At 37.3% G+C, this 17,378-nt stretch overlaps 1 protein-coding gene across 1 annotated transcript in view; it reads right to left on the reverse strand.

Moving 5' to 3' along the window:
- LOC150087613 (ras-related protein Rab-14-like) overlaps positions 1-17,378 on the reverse strand; it is a 154,402-nt gene that overhangs the window by 36,634 nt on the left and 100,390 nt on the right. The window contains exon 7 of the mRNA XM_090369886.1: positions 5,046-5,114. Within this exon, the coding sequence (XP_090226012.1) occupies positions 5,046-5,114 (69 nt within the window). The remainder of the gene's footprint in view (positions 1-5,045; positions 5,115-17,378) is intronic.

Here is a 17,378-nt window from a genome sequence, read left to right on the forward strand (position 1 = left end):
CTCCCGAACATGCTGATTTAGAAAACAGTCATCCAATAAATCCACAAAATTCCTGCTAGTGTGTGAGCGACCAACACACAAATTCAGTCAATATCTGGGAAATTAAAATTTGCCATTATAAGACTCTCTGATTTACTGGCCCACTGTATTTCCCTGTACAGTTTATTATACTCATCAGAGTCATTAGGCCTATAGCACACCAAACTGATTCGACCACACACTGTCCAGCGATGTCGACTGGCTTCACTTCCTTGTATTTTTGTGTTTCTTAACTAATAGCATAACCTCTCCTCCCTTCCTATCCTTTCTGTACACATTGTACTCCCCAAATTCCAGTTCTACATTCCTTATATATTTGTGACACCACGTCTCTGATATCCCAACAATATCTGCCTTTGATGGTTTGAGCAATACCTCAAATTCATCAAATTTATTTACCAAACTCCTAGCATTGGTGTACACGCAAGTATACATGCATCTGTTCCTATTCTTTACTACCCTAACACAACCCATCTGTTTACTTGTACCACAATGATTCCCAGGAGTCTCTGAAATATCCTGCATCTTGTTTTCCAGGCTGCTGCCCATTCCAATAGAAGCAGTGCAAGAATCAGTTTCACCTCTGCCTGTGGCTACTGTTAATCTATTAGTCCTTGTATTCCCCCAAGCTAGCAGTTTTCCCTCCCACCTAACACTGCCTTGATAGCATCAGCAAATATTGTTGCACCCTTTCAATTTAAGTGTATCCCATTCCCGTAGATGCAGTCTCTCCTGTTAACAATTACAGACCAGGCTGAAAAAAATTCTACTCCTTGAGCCTTTCACAATCTTTCCAGGGCCAAATTGATCTATAAGGCTCTCATCATATACTCCCTAGTGATGCTCGCATAATTAGCCTCAATGGTTCAATGCACTCACTTGCCGCCTCCCTTAAGATTATAGGTTATATTCCATCAACTCCAGGAGCCTTACTGGCCTGTAGGCTCGAAAGGTTTTTTCATTAAATAATCTTGCAAAATTTCAATATCATTAATTAGATGTTACCAACAGCAAATTCAAAATGGGAAGCATTAAAAGAACTTATCTTGCAAGCTACTAGGCATTACATACAAACTAAGAAATATTGTTCAAGGTTTAGGTCTAAGTGGATGTCAGATGAACTAATGAGACATATGGCAGAGAAGAAAAATGCATGGGATACATACAAATTAACATGTGACACAGAAGCCTATGATAGATACAAGTTGATCTGTAACCAAGTTACAAAGGAGGTTAGGCAGGCGAAGGCAGATTACGAGAAATCTTTGGCAAGGGATGTAAAGAAAAACAGCAAAGAGTTCTTTACTTATGTAAACTCTAGAAGGAAGGGGATGAATCAGATTGGTCCATTTGATATCAATGGGTCAACTGTTGATGATCCTGCTCAGGTAGCTAACAAATTAAATGAACATTTTGCATCGACATTCACACATGAGGAGTTATTCAGCGAGGGGAATGCCAGAGGTGTATTTAACTCTGGCAGTAAGCTAGAGAATCTTGTAATAACTCAGAGTTATGTGGAGGAGAAATTGTTGAAGATAAACACAAGAAAGGCTCCTGGGGTGGATGGGATCTATCCAGTTATATTAAAGGAGGCAGCAAAGGAAGTAAGCAAACCCTTATCCATAATTATGAGAGCTTCCTTGGATTCAGGTGAGGAACCCATGGACTGGAGATGTGCAAATGTGACCCCAATTCACAAAAGAGGATCAAAGGCTGACACAAGTAATTATAGACCTGTGAGTTTAACTTCTGTTCCAGGAAAATTAATGGAGGCACTGGTTAAAGAAGCACTGCAGGATCATTTAGACAAGACTTCAGTTATAGCTCGGACACAGCATGGTTTGGTTAAGAGGAAGTCTTGCCTGACCAATCTGATTGGATACTATGATGCAGTCACAAAATAACTGGATGCAAGGAATAACATTGATATTATATACTTGGATCTTAGAAAGGCTTTTGATACTGTTGCACATGGAAGACTGCTGCACAAATTGGAGCAGTGTGGCATTGGAGGCAAATTGCTGCTATGGATAAAGGGGTGGTTGAGGGGAAGAAGACAGAGTGGTAATCAATGGACACTGCTCATCGTGGACTAATGTTATTAGTGGAGTCCCTCAGGGCTCAGTGTTGGGTCCATTATTGTTTTCTGTATTTATAAATGATATTGATGATGGTATATCAAGCTTAATGTCCAAGTCTGCGGACAATACGAAGGTTGGCAGGGTTGTCAAGGACACTGTGCTGCTGCAACAGGATCTGGAAAGGTTGAGCAGATGGGCTGAGAGGTGGCAAATGAAGTTTAACATTGACAAATGTAAAGTACTACATATGGGAAACAGCAACCCCAGAGCAATGTATCAACTCTGTGGTACTACACTGACAGTGGTAGAGAATGAAAGGGACCTGGGGGTGGTTTTGCAGGCAGATATGAAGTTCTCTGAGCACTGCAGACGGGCTGCAACAGTAGCTCATGGTGTATTGTCAATGACATACAGGAATTTTTCTAGCAGGGATAAGGAGGTGATTATTCCCTTGTATAAGGCAATGGTCAGGCCACACCTAGAGTACTGTATACAAGCCTGGAAGCCTCATTTCAAGAAAGATGTAGAGCTGCTGGAACGAGTGTAGAGAAGGACAACAATATTAGTGAATGGAACAAAGGGGTGCTCTTACAAAGAAAGGCTTAAGTTTTGCAAATTACAGTGTCTGGAGACTAGGCACCAGCGAAGTGATCTAATAGAGGTGTATAAAGCCTTGAATGGTTTGAGCATGCTCAATGCTGATGGGATTCTTCCTCTTGCTCAGAATAATCACCTGAGAGGGCATAAATTCAAATTGAGGAAAGACAGATGTAGGATAGACGTGCAGAAATTTTCCTTTAGCCAGCGGGCAATTAGTTGGTGGAACCATCCCTTGTCATGGAAGTTGATAGCCTAAATAAGTTTAAGGCTCAGCTGGACAGGTATTTCGAACGAACAGAGGGGTGAAGTGGAAGTGGTTATTTTTTACTTATTTATTTATTTTTTTTGGCTGATGCTGCATAAGCTTGCTTTCTTGCATCAAATGCCTCTACTAATGCTAATATGCAAACTTAGACATTAAACCTGATATATCTTCATCAATATCATTGATGAACAACAATGGGCCCAGCACTGAACCCTGGTTAACTCCACTAACAACATTTGTCCATGAAGAGCAGTGTCCATTGATTACCACTCACTGTTGTCTCCCACTCAACCATCCCTTTATCCATTGTAGCAACTTACCCTTAATGTCCAATTTGTACAGCAATCTTCCATGTGCAACAGTATCAAAAGCCCTATGCAAATTTTGTGTATGAAAAATGGCTCAATTTTTATCCAAAATGGCTCAAAACGGCCAGAGAGGCAGTGTATATCAAATGTTTACCTTGGAACTATCACGAAAATCCCAATATGCAACAATAATCTGTCAACTTTACCAGAGATATGGAATGTCACTTCATCACTGAAAGCAACATTTTCCAGAAAGTTTTCATCTTCATCTATATAGCAAACTCCTCTTGTTGTAGTTTGCCATAAGGTTTAACTTCCTGGACAATTTGCACTTTGTAAACAAAGTTTCAATCTCTTGTAAACCACCCTGTGCATGTTGCTCGCAGTATTTGCAACTGCAGGCTGTCTGATGGATAGATTTTTGCATAGGATTTTGGGTAAACACTTTCTAAATTTCCAAAACTTCATCTGAAAGCACAATAGGCCTAATTGCTCCTTTCTGGTGCAGCATACTGTCAGTGTTTTGAAACTATTTCAACCATCACCTCATTGTTTCATAGGTGAATCTTTCAGGAATTCTCATTGAAAATATCTCTTTACAGTCACTAGAGATTTGATATTGCACAGCCACAAGATGCACATTGCTTTCTTCTGCACTGTCACCATTTAAATGCTGTATTGTTGCAATGCTTGCTGGGATTAAGGCTGCCAGCCGTATGAAAAAAAATTCATTGAGTTTCTCTGATAACGGCAGAAAATTAATGAAATCCTGATCAGTGATTGTTATTTTGCAAATTATATATAAATTCCTTTAATTTAGTTTCCCCATGGTCCCATATTGGAAAAACCTCATCTTCATAGCAGACCTATAAGGGTGGCTTAAACATGGTCTGCCTAATGACTTTTAATTTGAAAGCTTCCATAAATAAGTCAGCCATGAGAAGGCAGAGGGGTTCCTCAAACTTAGGCCAAATTTTTTGAAAGTAAAAAAAAATGCTCTTTGAAGAAAAAAGCACCCTACTACTAATACTAAAATGAGTAATTCAATTTAATGTTTTGTTTGGAAAAAATTGGTACACTGATGGTATTGTCACAAATGGCCCATGATTGTGCCAACTAAATTAATGGTCTCATCTGCCACATATTCATGAATATCAAATCAATATTCATCTTTTTTAGTAATGTACCATGATTTGTTTCCCTTTTATAATATTAATGAAGTCTAAGGTATAAATATGCTATAATCATATTTTATATGATTTTTTGAAGTGGATATTGAATGCTAACCACTTGGATAAATGATGTGCCTTACTGTATTTACTATTTACTAAAGGTTTACTGAGGTTCCCTGCATTGTAAATTTTAATATTATCAAAAATTTGGATGCTTCTCTATACAGAGGTCTAATAAAATTGTGGACTTTTATTTGTTAATAATAACCTTTGTCAAATGGTAATTTTACTTTTTTAGTTATCTGCCTCTCTTTTTTTCTTTCCCCTATTCCCAGGCTTTATTGATTTTTTTTTTTGTACACTGACGTTTAATAATTCCTGCACCTTCTTTTATGTAATTTACTTTATTATTCAGTGTAATCATATTATCACACAGTATACGTGCACAGAATTATTTATTTCTTAATGTTGTCTAATTAACCCAAGTAGTTTCTAGTTACTATAGTAACATAAGCTAAGTCAATTAATTAATAATTATCTCTTGATGATAATTAACAATGGTATATTGCAAGCTTACCTTCCATCTTGAATATTTTGATATATTTTCTTTGCTGTTTCTAAAAATGCTTCCTCCACATTTTCGCCACTGCAGAAAATAAACAGTCCTTTTTTATTTAATGCAGTTAAGAGGTGTTCAGAAAAAAATGGAAACTTATTTAATTTAGAGAGTTTATACTCTACTTTGCTAAAGTCTGTACTCTATATTGCTATAAGAAATATTTGGTTTAATATTACTGATGGACACAATCAAGAATAAAAAATACATACAGAAGTCCTCATTACTCATCATATATATGTTCCTAGAACAGCAACAAACGATAAAAATGATAATGAGGGCCAATAAATCTCTGTATATAATGACCTGACATGTATTGCATGAAAGATATTTTCCAAAGGGAAAAAATATACATATGTATATTATTTATGTGCATAAAAAGCACAATGTTTTCTTTAAGATAACATTTATCACTTTTAATAAAGTATAACAATATTACTAAATAGAAAAACAATGGATGGCTCAAACCCCTTCTCACTCCATGTACATCTTGCCCTCTCTCCCACATAATTCATGTTCTTGAGTAATCAACTGTTTTTTCCTTGTTAATATAAACTTTATGTAATGTAAACTATAAATAAGCAAAAAAAAAAAAAGTCAGCAGTTCATTTCTGCAAAGACCGAGATACTGCAATCTCATTTTACTTAGATTTTCAGCTGTTTTATTCACTTTTCTTTCTCTTTTGTAACAATAAATTCCAAATAAAGCAATCAAACTATCCATGATAGCAGTAAAAACGTCTTAATTTGCACTTTTGCCAAAGTCTTGCTTTTCACATTCAGTGCCTTGTCCATAATTATCCTAATGGGTATATATTGTTGATTCAGATCCTCAATTCCAGATGGCTAAAAGTTTGCCATTCATTCCATAACATCGCTTCTTGTTTTTTGTTACTTTGGTAGCACCCATGGAAGTAACATTTTGTGCAGCACTTCTAAATACTGCTGCTGCTTTTTTTTTTTTTATGCAAGCAGATCTCACTGAAGTTGACAGCATGGATAAGGTGCCTCCGTAGCCAGGTGGGAAGGAGCAGCAGTGCGTAACACACGCTTCATGATTAGACCGGGGTTCGATCCAGTCACCACCAAATACGGAAAGGTCAGGGAATGACCACCGCATATTCACGGAGCAATATGGCCTTAGTTGCTAATGCTCCTAAAAACCAAATAACCAACAACAAACAAACAAGCAGCATAGATAAATCTCACACAATATGCACCAACTTAAAAACCTGCAAATGATGTTCAACTTTTGCTCCAACTGAGTCATGTTTTTAACCTTTTTATTTTCTAACGTGAAATTATCAGTTTTTACAGGCTGTTTGTTCATTTCTGATGAAGTTCATCTATAAATATATACGAAATTCATCAGAAAATTTATAGTAATTTCATTAAAAATAATAAGTGTATTAAAACAACTGAAGATATTTTTAGCTTTTTGAAATTATTTAAATAATTAAAAGGAACATTAAGGTATCTGTTGAATGAAATTCAACAGAAATTGAGATATTCTCAATAAATACACAAAGCAAACTGATTTATGTAATATGAACTGGTATGAGTTACCACAGACCAAATCAACAAATTATGAACTTCCTTTATATATATTTTCAAATATATAACAAATATTACTATCATCATTATAAAATCAGTTTATTGATAACGTACCCCCAAACCAGCCAGAAGGTTAGAAGGATGGTTACAGATTCACGTGCAATACAATGTATGGCAATAAAGTTCTGGGACTGGTGCAATACAAAGAACACAAAGTGAAGGAGCACAAAAGTGGCTTTATTTTTATTCAAAGTAATCACCACCCGATTGACTACATTTATTTTATTATTTTATTTTTTTATGTGAACCCCAAACACGAGAGGTATTAGAACCTATAGTACTTAGTACCGTGCTTGGGTTGGAGGTTGAGAAGACGAAAGAAGATATTTGTTGACATTGGACTTGAACTTCTGTAAATTGTAATTTATAGGAAATATGTATGAAGGAAGGTTGTTCCAGAAAACAGAAGTTGAATGAATAAACGAGGAACAAGAAAAGTTGGTTCTGTGAGTTTGAAGTTGGACAGTAAATGGATGTTGGCGGCACGTGTTCGGACTGTTTTGAAAGAGAGAGCGGGAATTATAGAAGCCAATTCAGAAGAACAGTGCCCATGGAAGTATCTGTAGAAGAGGCATGCAGCAGAAATAGTGTGTCTATGAGACAGCAAGTGGAGAGACTCTGTTAGAGATGAATCATTATTTAAGCTAACTGCCCTCTTCTGAATGGAATCAAGAAGCCTGAGAGAGGTTTTGGGGGCACCACCCCCAGATGTGGGAACAATATTCCATGGCAGGGCGGATATGCGATTTATACAGAGTGAGCAGCTGTTTGGAAGAAAAGTAACGCCGAGAGCGAAAGAGAAAACCAAGTTTTTTAAGATGCAGAGGAAGCAATATTTGTAATGTGCTTGTGCCAAGAGAGAATAGAAGTCAGGGTAATCCCCAAAAGAGATATATCATTTTGCATAGAAATCGGAGTGTCACTAAAGATAAGCACAGGAGCAGAAGAATCCTTTTTGCGAGATATAAGACAAGACTGAGTTTTAGAAGGGTTGAAATCAACTAAGTTGTCTTTGCCCCACTGGAAAATTACCTGATGATTGGCATTTATGGAATTGGCAGCAGATTTTCGAGAAGTTGAAGTTGATTGAGCAGGACAAGGTTTCTCAAAATGGAAGGTGGAATGCAATGTGCTATCATCGGCAAAACAATGGATAGGATTTCCAGTCAATGGAAGAAGGTCGTTGATATTCAAGAGGAAAAGAGTTAGGGAAAGAACTGAACCTTGGGGGACACCGGCATTAGTGGAGAAGTTAGAAGACAGAGAGCCATCTACCATCACCCTCAGTGAGCGATCAGAGAGAAAACTGGATAACCAATTACTAAAAACAGATGGCAAACCATAAGATAGAAGCTTGTTTAGAAGACCTTTATGCCAAACATGATCAAAAGACTTTGAGATGTCAAGAGCAACTACTTGTGATTTACCGAACCTTTCCATTGAATTAGTCCATAAATGGGTAACATAAGCCAGAATATCACAAGTGGATCGACATTGACAGAATCCATACTGGCGATCATTGATCAGACAGAAGGTTTCTAGGTAGTTTAAGAGTTGGCAGTTAATTGATTTCTCCATTACTTTAGAAAGAGTAGAAGTAATTGCAATTGGACGATAATTGGATGTGAGGGATTTGTCACCCTTTTCAGGAACTGGATGAATATGAGCTAATTTCCAAGCAGAAGGAAAAACACCTTTGGAATAAGAAAGTGAAAAAAGACGGCAAAGAATAGGAGTAAGTTCAGGAGCACAGGTTTTGAGAACAAGTGGAGAAATACCATCAGGACCTGGATCTTTCTTAGCATCAAGATTCATCAAAATCCTTCTGATATCCTTTTGACGGAAGACCACAGGAGGCATTGAATGGAGCGTGTTGGGAATGGTGGGAGGTGTTTTACCAAGATCATTCATACATGAGCTGGAAGAAAAATGGGATGCTAGCAGGTCAGCTTTATCCTTGGTTAAAGTGACAACAGAACCATCCGGTTTGGACAGAGGTGGGAGCAGAGATGGGCAAAAGTTGTGGCCAATAGCTTTGGCAAGAGACCAGAATGCTCGGCTACCATTAGGGCAAGAAGCAAGTTTTCTACTCTAGTTTGGACTGATTAATAACTGCTTTTCAATTGTTGCGAGCTTTGGTGTAGGCAGAAAATGAAACTGAAGAATTAGAAACAAGCCAATTACGATACGCAACATTCTTCTCTTGAACAGCCTTAGCACATTTGTTGGAAAACCAAGGTTTAGATAAAGGACGAGATTTTAAAGAGGAGTGTGGGATAAAGGATTCCATTCCTGCAAGAATAATTTCACCTACACGATCTGAGCAAACGTTGACATCAGAAGTTTTGAAACAGTAATCCGACCAAGGAAAAGAAGAAAAGAAGTCTCGCAGGTCATCCCATTTTGCATTCTTGTAATGCCAAACAACACGAGGTTCGGAATAGCCATGAGATAAAGGCTCCATTGGAGAAGAGACAATCACCAAGTTGTGATCTGAAGTGCCTAAAAGACCTCTCACTTCAACCTTGTACTTAGAAGGGTTGTTTGTGAGAAAAAGATCAAGCATATTGGCTGTATGATTAGGATTGTCCGGTATTCTTGTAGGTAAATGAACAATCTGTGCTAGGTCATTAGTAATTGCAAAAGTCTCAGCATCTCGACCTGCTGGGTCGGTGTGACTAGAAAATGGAAGCCAGCTGGAGTTGTGAACATTAAAATCACCAAGGAAAATTACCTCACTGTTAGTAAAGTTGGACTGGAGAAAGTCAAGTTGCAAAGAGAGGAAGTCAAAGAGCTTCAAGTGATTAGTGGAGTTGGGAGAACGGTAGAGACAACAGATGAATTTGACACAATGAGGTAGAGAGATTTTAAGCCAGAGAAGATCAAAGAGAGGAGATTCTAAATTGCCAAGCCTCTGACAGGGAATATCAGAACGGACATATGCACAAGTACCACCTTTGAGGCGACAGGAATCATACAGCAAATAATTCGGGCAACTGAGATGAGCAGTAGTTGAATCAACCGATAACTGAGATTCTGTCAGAAAAAGTACATGGGGTTTGGCAGACTGCAAGTGGAAATGGACATCGTTGAGATTACAATTGAGACCACGTATATTTGTGAAATGAATTAGGAAGTGCTTGGGAGGTTTAGATCTTTTCGCAGATAAGCTTGCTCTATTATTTTGACAGTTCATGGTGTATTCAATAGTAAGAAAAAGTGGGTGGGACATGCTGTATGAAGTAATGAATATTTGGATAGGGCGTACAAGTGGTAAGAATATACCCAGATCCTTGACATAACGTGGCCTCGACGATGCTCCCCGCATACACACTACTCGGACTCCCTCCAGTCACTATCTGGCAGAGTAGAGGTAGCAAAATTATACACTAGCTGATCCGGAAGTCTCCTAGAGAGTTACCAATAGGTTCGGTCCGGTGTACTAACTAGCAGCTGGCCTGGAACACCGTTTTAGAGCTGTACCCTCGAAATGTAAGGAATATTGGATCTCGCCACGACCTCAAAAGTCATCAATCATACTGCATGATGGAAGAGATAGGAAGGGTTGACGGGAACTTAGCTCTAGAGACTAAACATGGGTTCGACCACTTCAAGCCTCCAGTAAGCAAAGTGGTGGTATTTCACCAGTTGATGAGAGTCATCTACCACCTAGTACTGCCTGGTAACATAGAGGGGCAGCGTTCCTCCATGTGATGTGGGTGCCACACCTCGACCCCTGCTTACGTTGGTTCACACCTGGGTGGTCACCCACCATGTACTTGTGCATGGAAGTTATACCCAGGATTACTAACAGTCCCACCATTGTGAAGGCGCAAGCAGAGGATTTGGCTGTCACAGACCGTCCGGACTTTGCCGAAATTGGGTCCACTTGACTTGAGTGTCACCCGAATATCAGTTCCATCAGCATTTTAGACTCCCAGGTAGCAAGTACAGCTTGTCTGGCATATCTGAGAGAATGTCTGTGACAACTTCAAGGATCTTTGCCACATCATTAGAACCATTCCTCGCAAATCATGCTAACTTTACCATGTATGCCGATGATATAAAGTTCTTTGTTGTTACAAAATGCCACCAGTCTCTCCAATCTACCACAATGATCTCCAGCTGACAGTTACAACTTGAAAATTGCCTTAACGCGATTGGGCTCTCCATTAACAATGAAAAAACTGCTCAACTTACTATAACCAAAAAGAGAAACATAAACAATGTGAACATCATGATTGGGAATGCTCTAGTTAAAAAAAGTCACCCAGCATAAAGATTTGGGCCTCACCTGGGACAAAGACCTTACATTCTTGCCTCATTTTAATGCCACTCGGAAAAGAACATATGCAGCTATATGGGCAGTGAAACAGGAGATCTCCAACTTCTATAACCCGCATCTTCTCATTAACTATATTCCCCATTTGCATAATCCCAATTCCATTGTATGCCTCAACGATATGGTACTCGGCACCTCCATCTTACCAAACCAGGTTCCTATCTCTGGAATATTGGATTTTAAAATGGCTAAATAAGGTTGCATGCCTACCACCTACAATCTCAAAATCTGTCATGCTCTCTAATCTAAATATGCTACCTTGGAAGTATCATATAATCTTCAGGAACCAGAAAGAAGTGCATCCAGTTGATATAGATGAACAGTGCACTGTTGAGTCAGTTTGGTGTGACATAAGCAGTGTGAAAGCAAAAATAAGAGTAGGAGTGTGTTATAGGCCTAATGACTCGAATGAGTACAATGAACAATTGTACAGAGAAATAGAGTGGGCTAGTAAATTGGAATGTCTTATAATGGGGGATTTTAACTTCCCAGATATTGACTGGAGCTTGTGGGTTGGTCACTCACACACTTGTCAGACTTTTGTGGATTTATTGGATGATTGTTTTCTGCAGCAGCATGTTCGAGAGGCAACCAGAGAAAGTAATACTCTTGATCTGGTTATCAGCAGTGATCATTCGTGTATTAAGAATTTGCAGATAAAGGAACCACTAGGTGGCAGTGATCACAGTGTACTGATGTGGGATTTACTTAAAGATTTAATTACCATCAGGAGTAAAGGAAAGGGTTTTTGCATCCGTAAAGGTGAGTACAGTGGTCTCAGAAGGTTTTTAAATTCTGTACAGTGGGATCAACTGACGATGTTACGAACAGTAAATTCTAAGTGGGAAGCATTCAAGGAATTAATCATGGAAGCTACTAAAAGTTTCATACCTATTAAGAAATATTGTTCAAGGTTTAGGCCTAAATGGTTATCTAATGAACTAATGAGACTCGTAATAGAGAAGAAAAATGCATGGGATGCATATAAATTATCAAGCGACTCAGAAACCTAGGGCAGATATAAGCCAGTCTGTAATCAGGTGACAAAGGAGGTTAGGCAGGCGAAGGCAGATTAGGAGAAATCCTTGGCAAAAGATGCTAAGAAAAACAGCAAGGATTTCTTTACTTATATAAACTCTAAAAGGAAGGGGAAAATCTGATTGGTCCACTTGACATCGACGGTTCGACTGTTGATGATCCTGCTCAGATAACAAACAAACTGAATGAGTATTTTGCATCTACATTCACACATGAGGAATTATTAAGGTTATCAAATTGTAGCAGGATACTTAATGATTTTGTAATAACTGAAAGCAAAGTGGAGGAGAAATTGTTCAAGTTAAACATAAGAAAAGCACCTGGGGGTAGATGGGATCTATCCAGTTATATTAAAGGAGGCGGCAAAGCAACTAAGCAAACCCTTAGCCACAATTATGAGCGCGTCCTTGGACTCAGGGGAGGTTCCCACGGACTGGAGATGTGCAAATGTATCCCCAATTCACAAAGGGGGATCGAAGGGTGACACGAGTAATTACAGACCAGTTAGTTTAACTTCTGTTTCGGGTAAAATAATGGAGTCACTGGTTAAAGATGCATTGCAGGATCATCTAGACAAGACTGCAGCAATAATTCAGACACAGCATGGGTTTGTTAAATGAAAGTCTTGTCTGACAAATTTGATAGGATATTATGATGTGGTTACAAAGGAACTGGATGCAAAAAATAATTTTGATATCATATATTTCGATTTCAGGAAAGCTTTTGGCACTGTTGCGCATGGAGACTATTGTACAAATTGGGGCAGAATCATATTAAGGATAAGTTGCTACAATGGATAAAAGGATGGTTAAGTGGGAGAAGACAGAGGGCAGTAATCAATGGGTGCTGCTCTTCTTGGACTAATGTTACTAGTGGAGTCCAACAGGGTTCGGTGTTAGGTCCACTGTTGTTTTGTATATTTATCAATGTTATTGATGAAGGTATATATCGGGCTTAATGTCGAAGTTTGCGGATGATACAAAGGTTGGCAGGGTTGTTAATGACAGTAATGGCAGTGTGCTACTGCAACAGGATCTAGATAATTTGGGCAGATGGGCTAAGAAGTGGCAACTGAAGTTTAACCTTGACAAATGCAAAGTACTGCATATGGGTAGAAGTAACCCCAGAGAAATGTACCAACTGTGTGGTACTACACTTAAGGTGGTAGAAAATGAAAAAGACCTGGGAGTAATTGTGCAGTCAGATATGAAGTTTTCTGAGCAATGCAGACAGGCTGCCAGGGCAGGTGATGGGGTTTTGTCAATGATATATAGGAATTTTGTTAGCAGGGAAAAGAAGGTGATTATCGCTCTGTATAAGGCAATGGTCAGGCCATGCCTTGAGTACTGCGTACAGGTCTGGAGGCCTCATTTTAGGAAGGATGTAGATTTACTTGAGTGTGTACAGAGAAGGGCAACAAGGTTGGTGAGGGGAATGAAGGGATCCTCTTACCAAGAGAGGCTTAAGTTCTGCAAATTGCAGTGGCTGGAGACTAGGCACCTGCGCGGTGATCTGATTGAGGTATATAAGGCCTTGAATGGGTTGAGCACACTGAATTCTGATGGGATCCTTCCACTTGTTCAGATTACGAACCTAATGGGCATAAATTCAAATTAAGAAAAGACAGATGTAGATTGTATGTGCGGAAATTTGCCTTTAGCCAGTGGGTGGTTAATTGCTGGAACAAACTTCCATCTGTTGTTGTGGAAGTTGATAGGTTGAATAAATTTAAGGAGGAACTGGACAGGCATTTGGAGAGAATGGTGTGATTTTTTTTTTTTTTTTTTTTGGCTGATGCTGCATAAGCTCATACACTTGCTTTCTTGCATCAGATGCCACTGCTACTACTACTACCCCGTGATCTTCGCCTGATATTCCAGATATCAGGTGATATCTGAGATATCATTACCAGACCATCAGATTGTAACAGAAGTCATATACCAGCACACTGCCATTCAGATCCAAGCTGTGTAGCATGGCCTCCCTGGATAACATGTTTCTATTTAATTCCATGGAAATATATAACAGGTTATCCATTGACTGTCAGAAGCTCTGCAAGGACAAAACGTACAGATCTGCCTCTCTGGCAAATATGTATGCCCTGGTCAAACTCTGGGTGATATAGCTTCTGTAATGCTATATTATCCACTTACTGTTTTATTTATATATGTACAATTATGTATTTATGTTGTATTAAGTAATCAGATGCTGTTTTAGGTCACATACTGTATCAATTCATTTGCGTACTCTGTACATAGATTGTAAATAGTATAGAAATATTTATTCATTATTATCATATACCCCGTGTCCTCTAGCTGGATAGCTGTGAAGGGACATTTCTTTGGAAATAAATTGATATCAGTAATAAATAATAAAATAATAACATTACAAAATTTATGATTTGACAATAAGATTAGTTTACATCTTTTTCTAAAAAATGAAATAAATATTTTTCAATAAAGACCATAATGTTACTATATTAAAAATTAAAATTAAAAATTCTCCTATTCATATAATATGAATAGGAGACCTTCTTTTTTCAATTTCCAGAATAAAATCAAATAAATTAAAATTACATTAAATTAAAAACACCGAATTTAAATAAATAAACAAATAACCTAAAATACCTTGATATGCTCATACTTTCCGTACGTGAACCTTCCAAGTTTTCAATCAGCCCCAGACATCAGAAATAGTCAAAAATAAATTTATTTTTGAACGAAATGTGTTCAGTCTTCTTTAGTACGTGGGTTATCTGATGTCTGGGGCTGGTTGATATTGGCATGTTCCTGTGCTTGGAGGATTTACGTACGGGAAGTATGAGCATATCAAGGTATTTTAAGTTATTTATTTATTTAAATTTTGTGTTTTTAATTTAATGTAATTTTAATTTATCTGATTTTATCCTGAAAATTGAAAAAAGGAAAATCCCCTATTTCGATATTGAGGTAACTCTCATATTTATTATTATAATTAAGAAAAGGGGGAATAGATTGAGATTTTAATCTCTTAATATTTAGATTAAAAATTAATGTATAACATGTCTATTAACAACTAACTAGTCAATATTTCGATAACTGAAATATATGCTTTTTATTTAAAAACTGAATCAGTTATTTAAAAAAAAAAGCAGTATACAACTACACAACAATACACTGTATATTTGACGCCACAAAATCTTTAACCGAGACCATAGCAAAATATTTTAACAAGAGCAAAAAAAAAGTCATCTTTTCTTCTTCAAAATGTGACACAATGGAGATTCTTTCAGAGAGAGAAGTCCTGTCAAATAAGTGTAGCACAACGCATGTGAAAATGAAATGTTTTTCCCATTTATGTTGGTAATAGTAATTGTTGGTAGTAAACAAAATATTAAGTTGAGGAAAAAAAATAACACACCAAAATAATGGCAAGAGTAATAGCAGTTTTCTCATTAAAATAAATATAAGAGAATAAATATATATAAAGAGAATATATATATTTAAAAAAAGAAGAAGCCACTATCTAACAAACCTATTTTATAAACAAGAAAATTTGAAAAAAAAGTACAAATAATTGGAATGAAGTTGTAATTATTTTTCAATGTGTGTGTTAGTGGCCACTTTGACATTTGTTTCCAGGACCTCTATTCAAAAAAAGAGCATATGCAATTATTCATATGCAACTTTACAAATTGAAGAAGATAATATATAATTTGCATCTACATGTTTTCTATGGGTTATTACAACTGTCAAAGTCTCAATGTCAAGCCACATTTGGTGTAGCAACAGCCATTGTCAAGTCCACCAGTGTAATTTTTTCCTCTTTTATCTTAAAATGTGTTTTATTTATATTTTTTAAATTGATTTACTTATTTATTTACTTCAGTTGTATTTCCATGTATTCATTTTATTTGCCTTAGTATCTCTATTCTAAATTCTTTCATTCCACTCTAAGTTTGCAATATTTTTTTCTGGCGATGAAGTTTTGGGTGGCCCACTCAGAATGCTACTGTGGTTCCCTAATGTTCTGTCATTTACATGTAGTCCCTTAGAAATATGGCATGGCCATGCCTGGAGCCATATGGCCCATTCAGAACCATAGGTCTAGATCCCGTGATCTTTTCACAGGGCTTTCTGCTTTAAGCTCATGGTGAGCAATAAAGCCATTGCATCTCTGCATATGCCTTTGTTGTTCCAGTAATAACACAAATTAAAATAAGAGAATAGTAATAGTATTCACCATATAGTGCAAGGAAGCTACAGGCTTTTGCTGCACTGGCAAAAAAAAAAAAACATGTAGATAAGAACATACAAATTATATGCCTCTTCAGACAGGTAACTATTCAGTTGACTTTTGAATTTATTCAAACTGTCAGCCTCAACTACCTACAAGGACAACTTGTTCCAGCAATCAATAACTCGCTGGTTAAAAGAAAACTTCCTACAATCCAGTCTAAACCTCATCCCTGTAATTTGAATTTATGGCCCATAGTCTAATCCAAGCCTAATTTACTAATCCCTTTCACAGTGCCTTATAAACCTCAATCAGGTCACCTCTGAGGTGCCTGGTTGCCAAGCTCTGTAGTGTATGAGTCTTTCCTCATATGGTCTTCCTTTTGCTGATCTCACCATTCGAATTACTCATCTTTGGACCCTTTCAAGAAGCTCAATGTCATTTTTTCAGATGAGGTCTCCATACTTGAATACAGTATTCCAAATGTGGTTTTACAATTGCCTTATACAAGACAGAGATCAGAAATGGGTCAAAAGAATTTTCTAACTTTTCGAAAACAAAAATAGTGTATTATGAAAAATAGGAAAAAACTACGTTACAAATACAGCAAATCTCTGCTGTCTTTTTTTAAGTCTAATTTTGTAAAGTGCAGTTCTGCTCCTATGTACCAAACTTCCTAAAAATAAAAATGAAATAATGAAAACAAACAAAACAAAGCAACATGCACCTCTAGGCAGCACAAATGCACTAACCCTGAGTCAATGAGACACATGACCACACATCATATGCCACTTTTTGTAAATGAATAATAAACAATAAATGGAGAGAAAAGGATACTCACATGCATTACCTCTTCAAGGGGTAAGGTAGAGCATCAGCACTTGTGAACTCCAAAAAAGGATTGTATTTCAGTCATTGACTGCTATGCAAAAAAACTGTAAGATGTCCTTATATCTGACTAGATAGTAAATAATGAATAAAACTTAATAAGTAAAGAGCATGTCATGGTCACCACCCTATAAAGGTTAAATAAGAAAACCAAATTGCAAATTAAAATGTGATGATCAAGAGGTATAAACCAAATT

Source organism: Mastigoproctus giganteus, chromosome 3, assembly GCF_048544385.1.
Source record: "Mastigoproctus giganteus isolate SK-2022 chromosome 3, ASM4854438v1, whole genome shotgun sequence".
NCBI lineage: Eukaryota > Metazoa > Arthropoda > Arachnida > Uropygi > Thelyphonidae > Mastigoproctus > Mastigoproctus giganteus.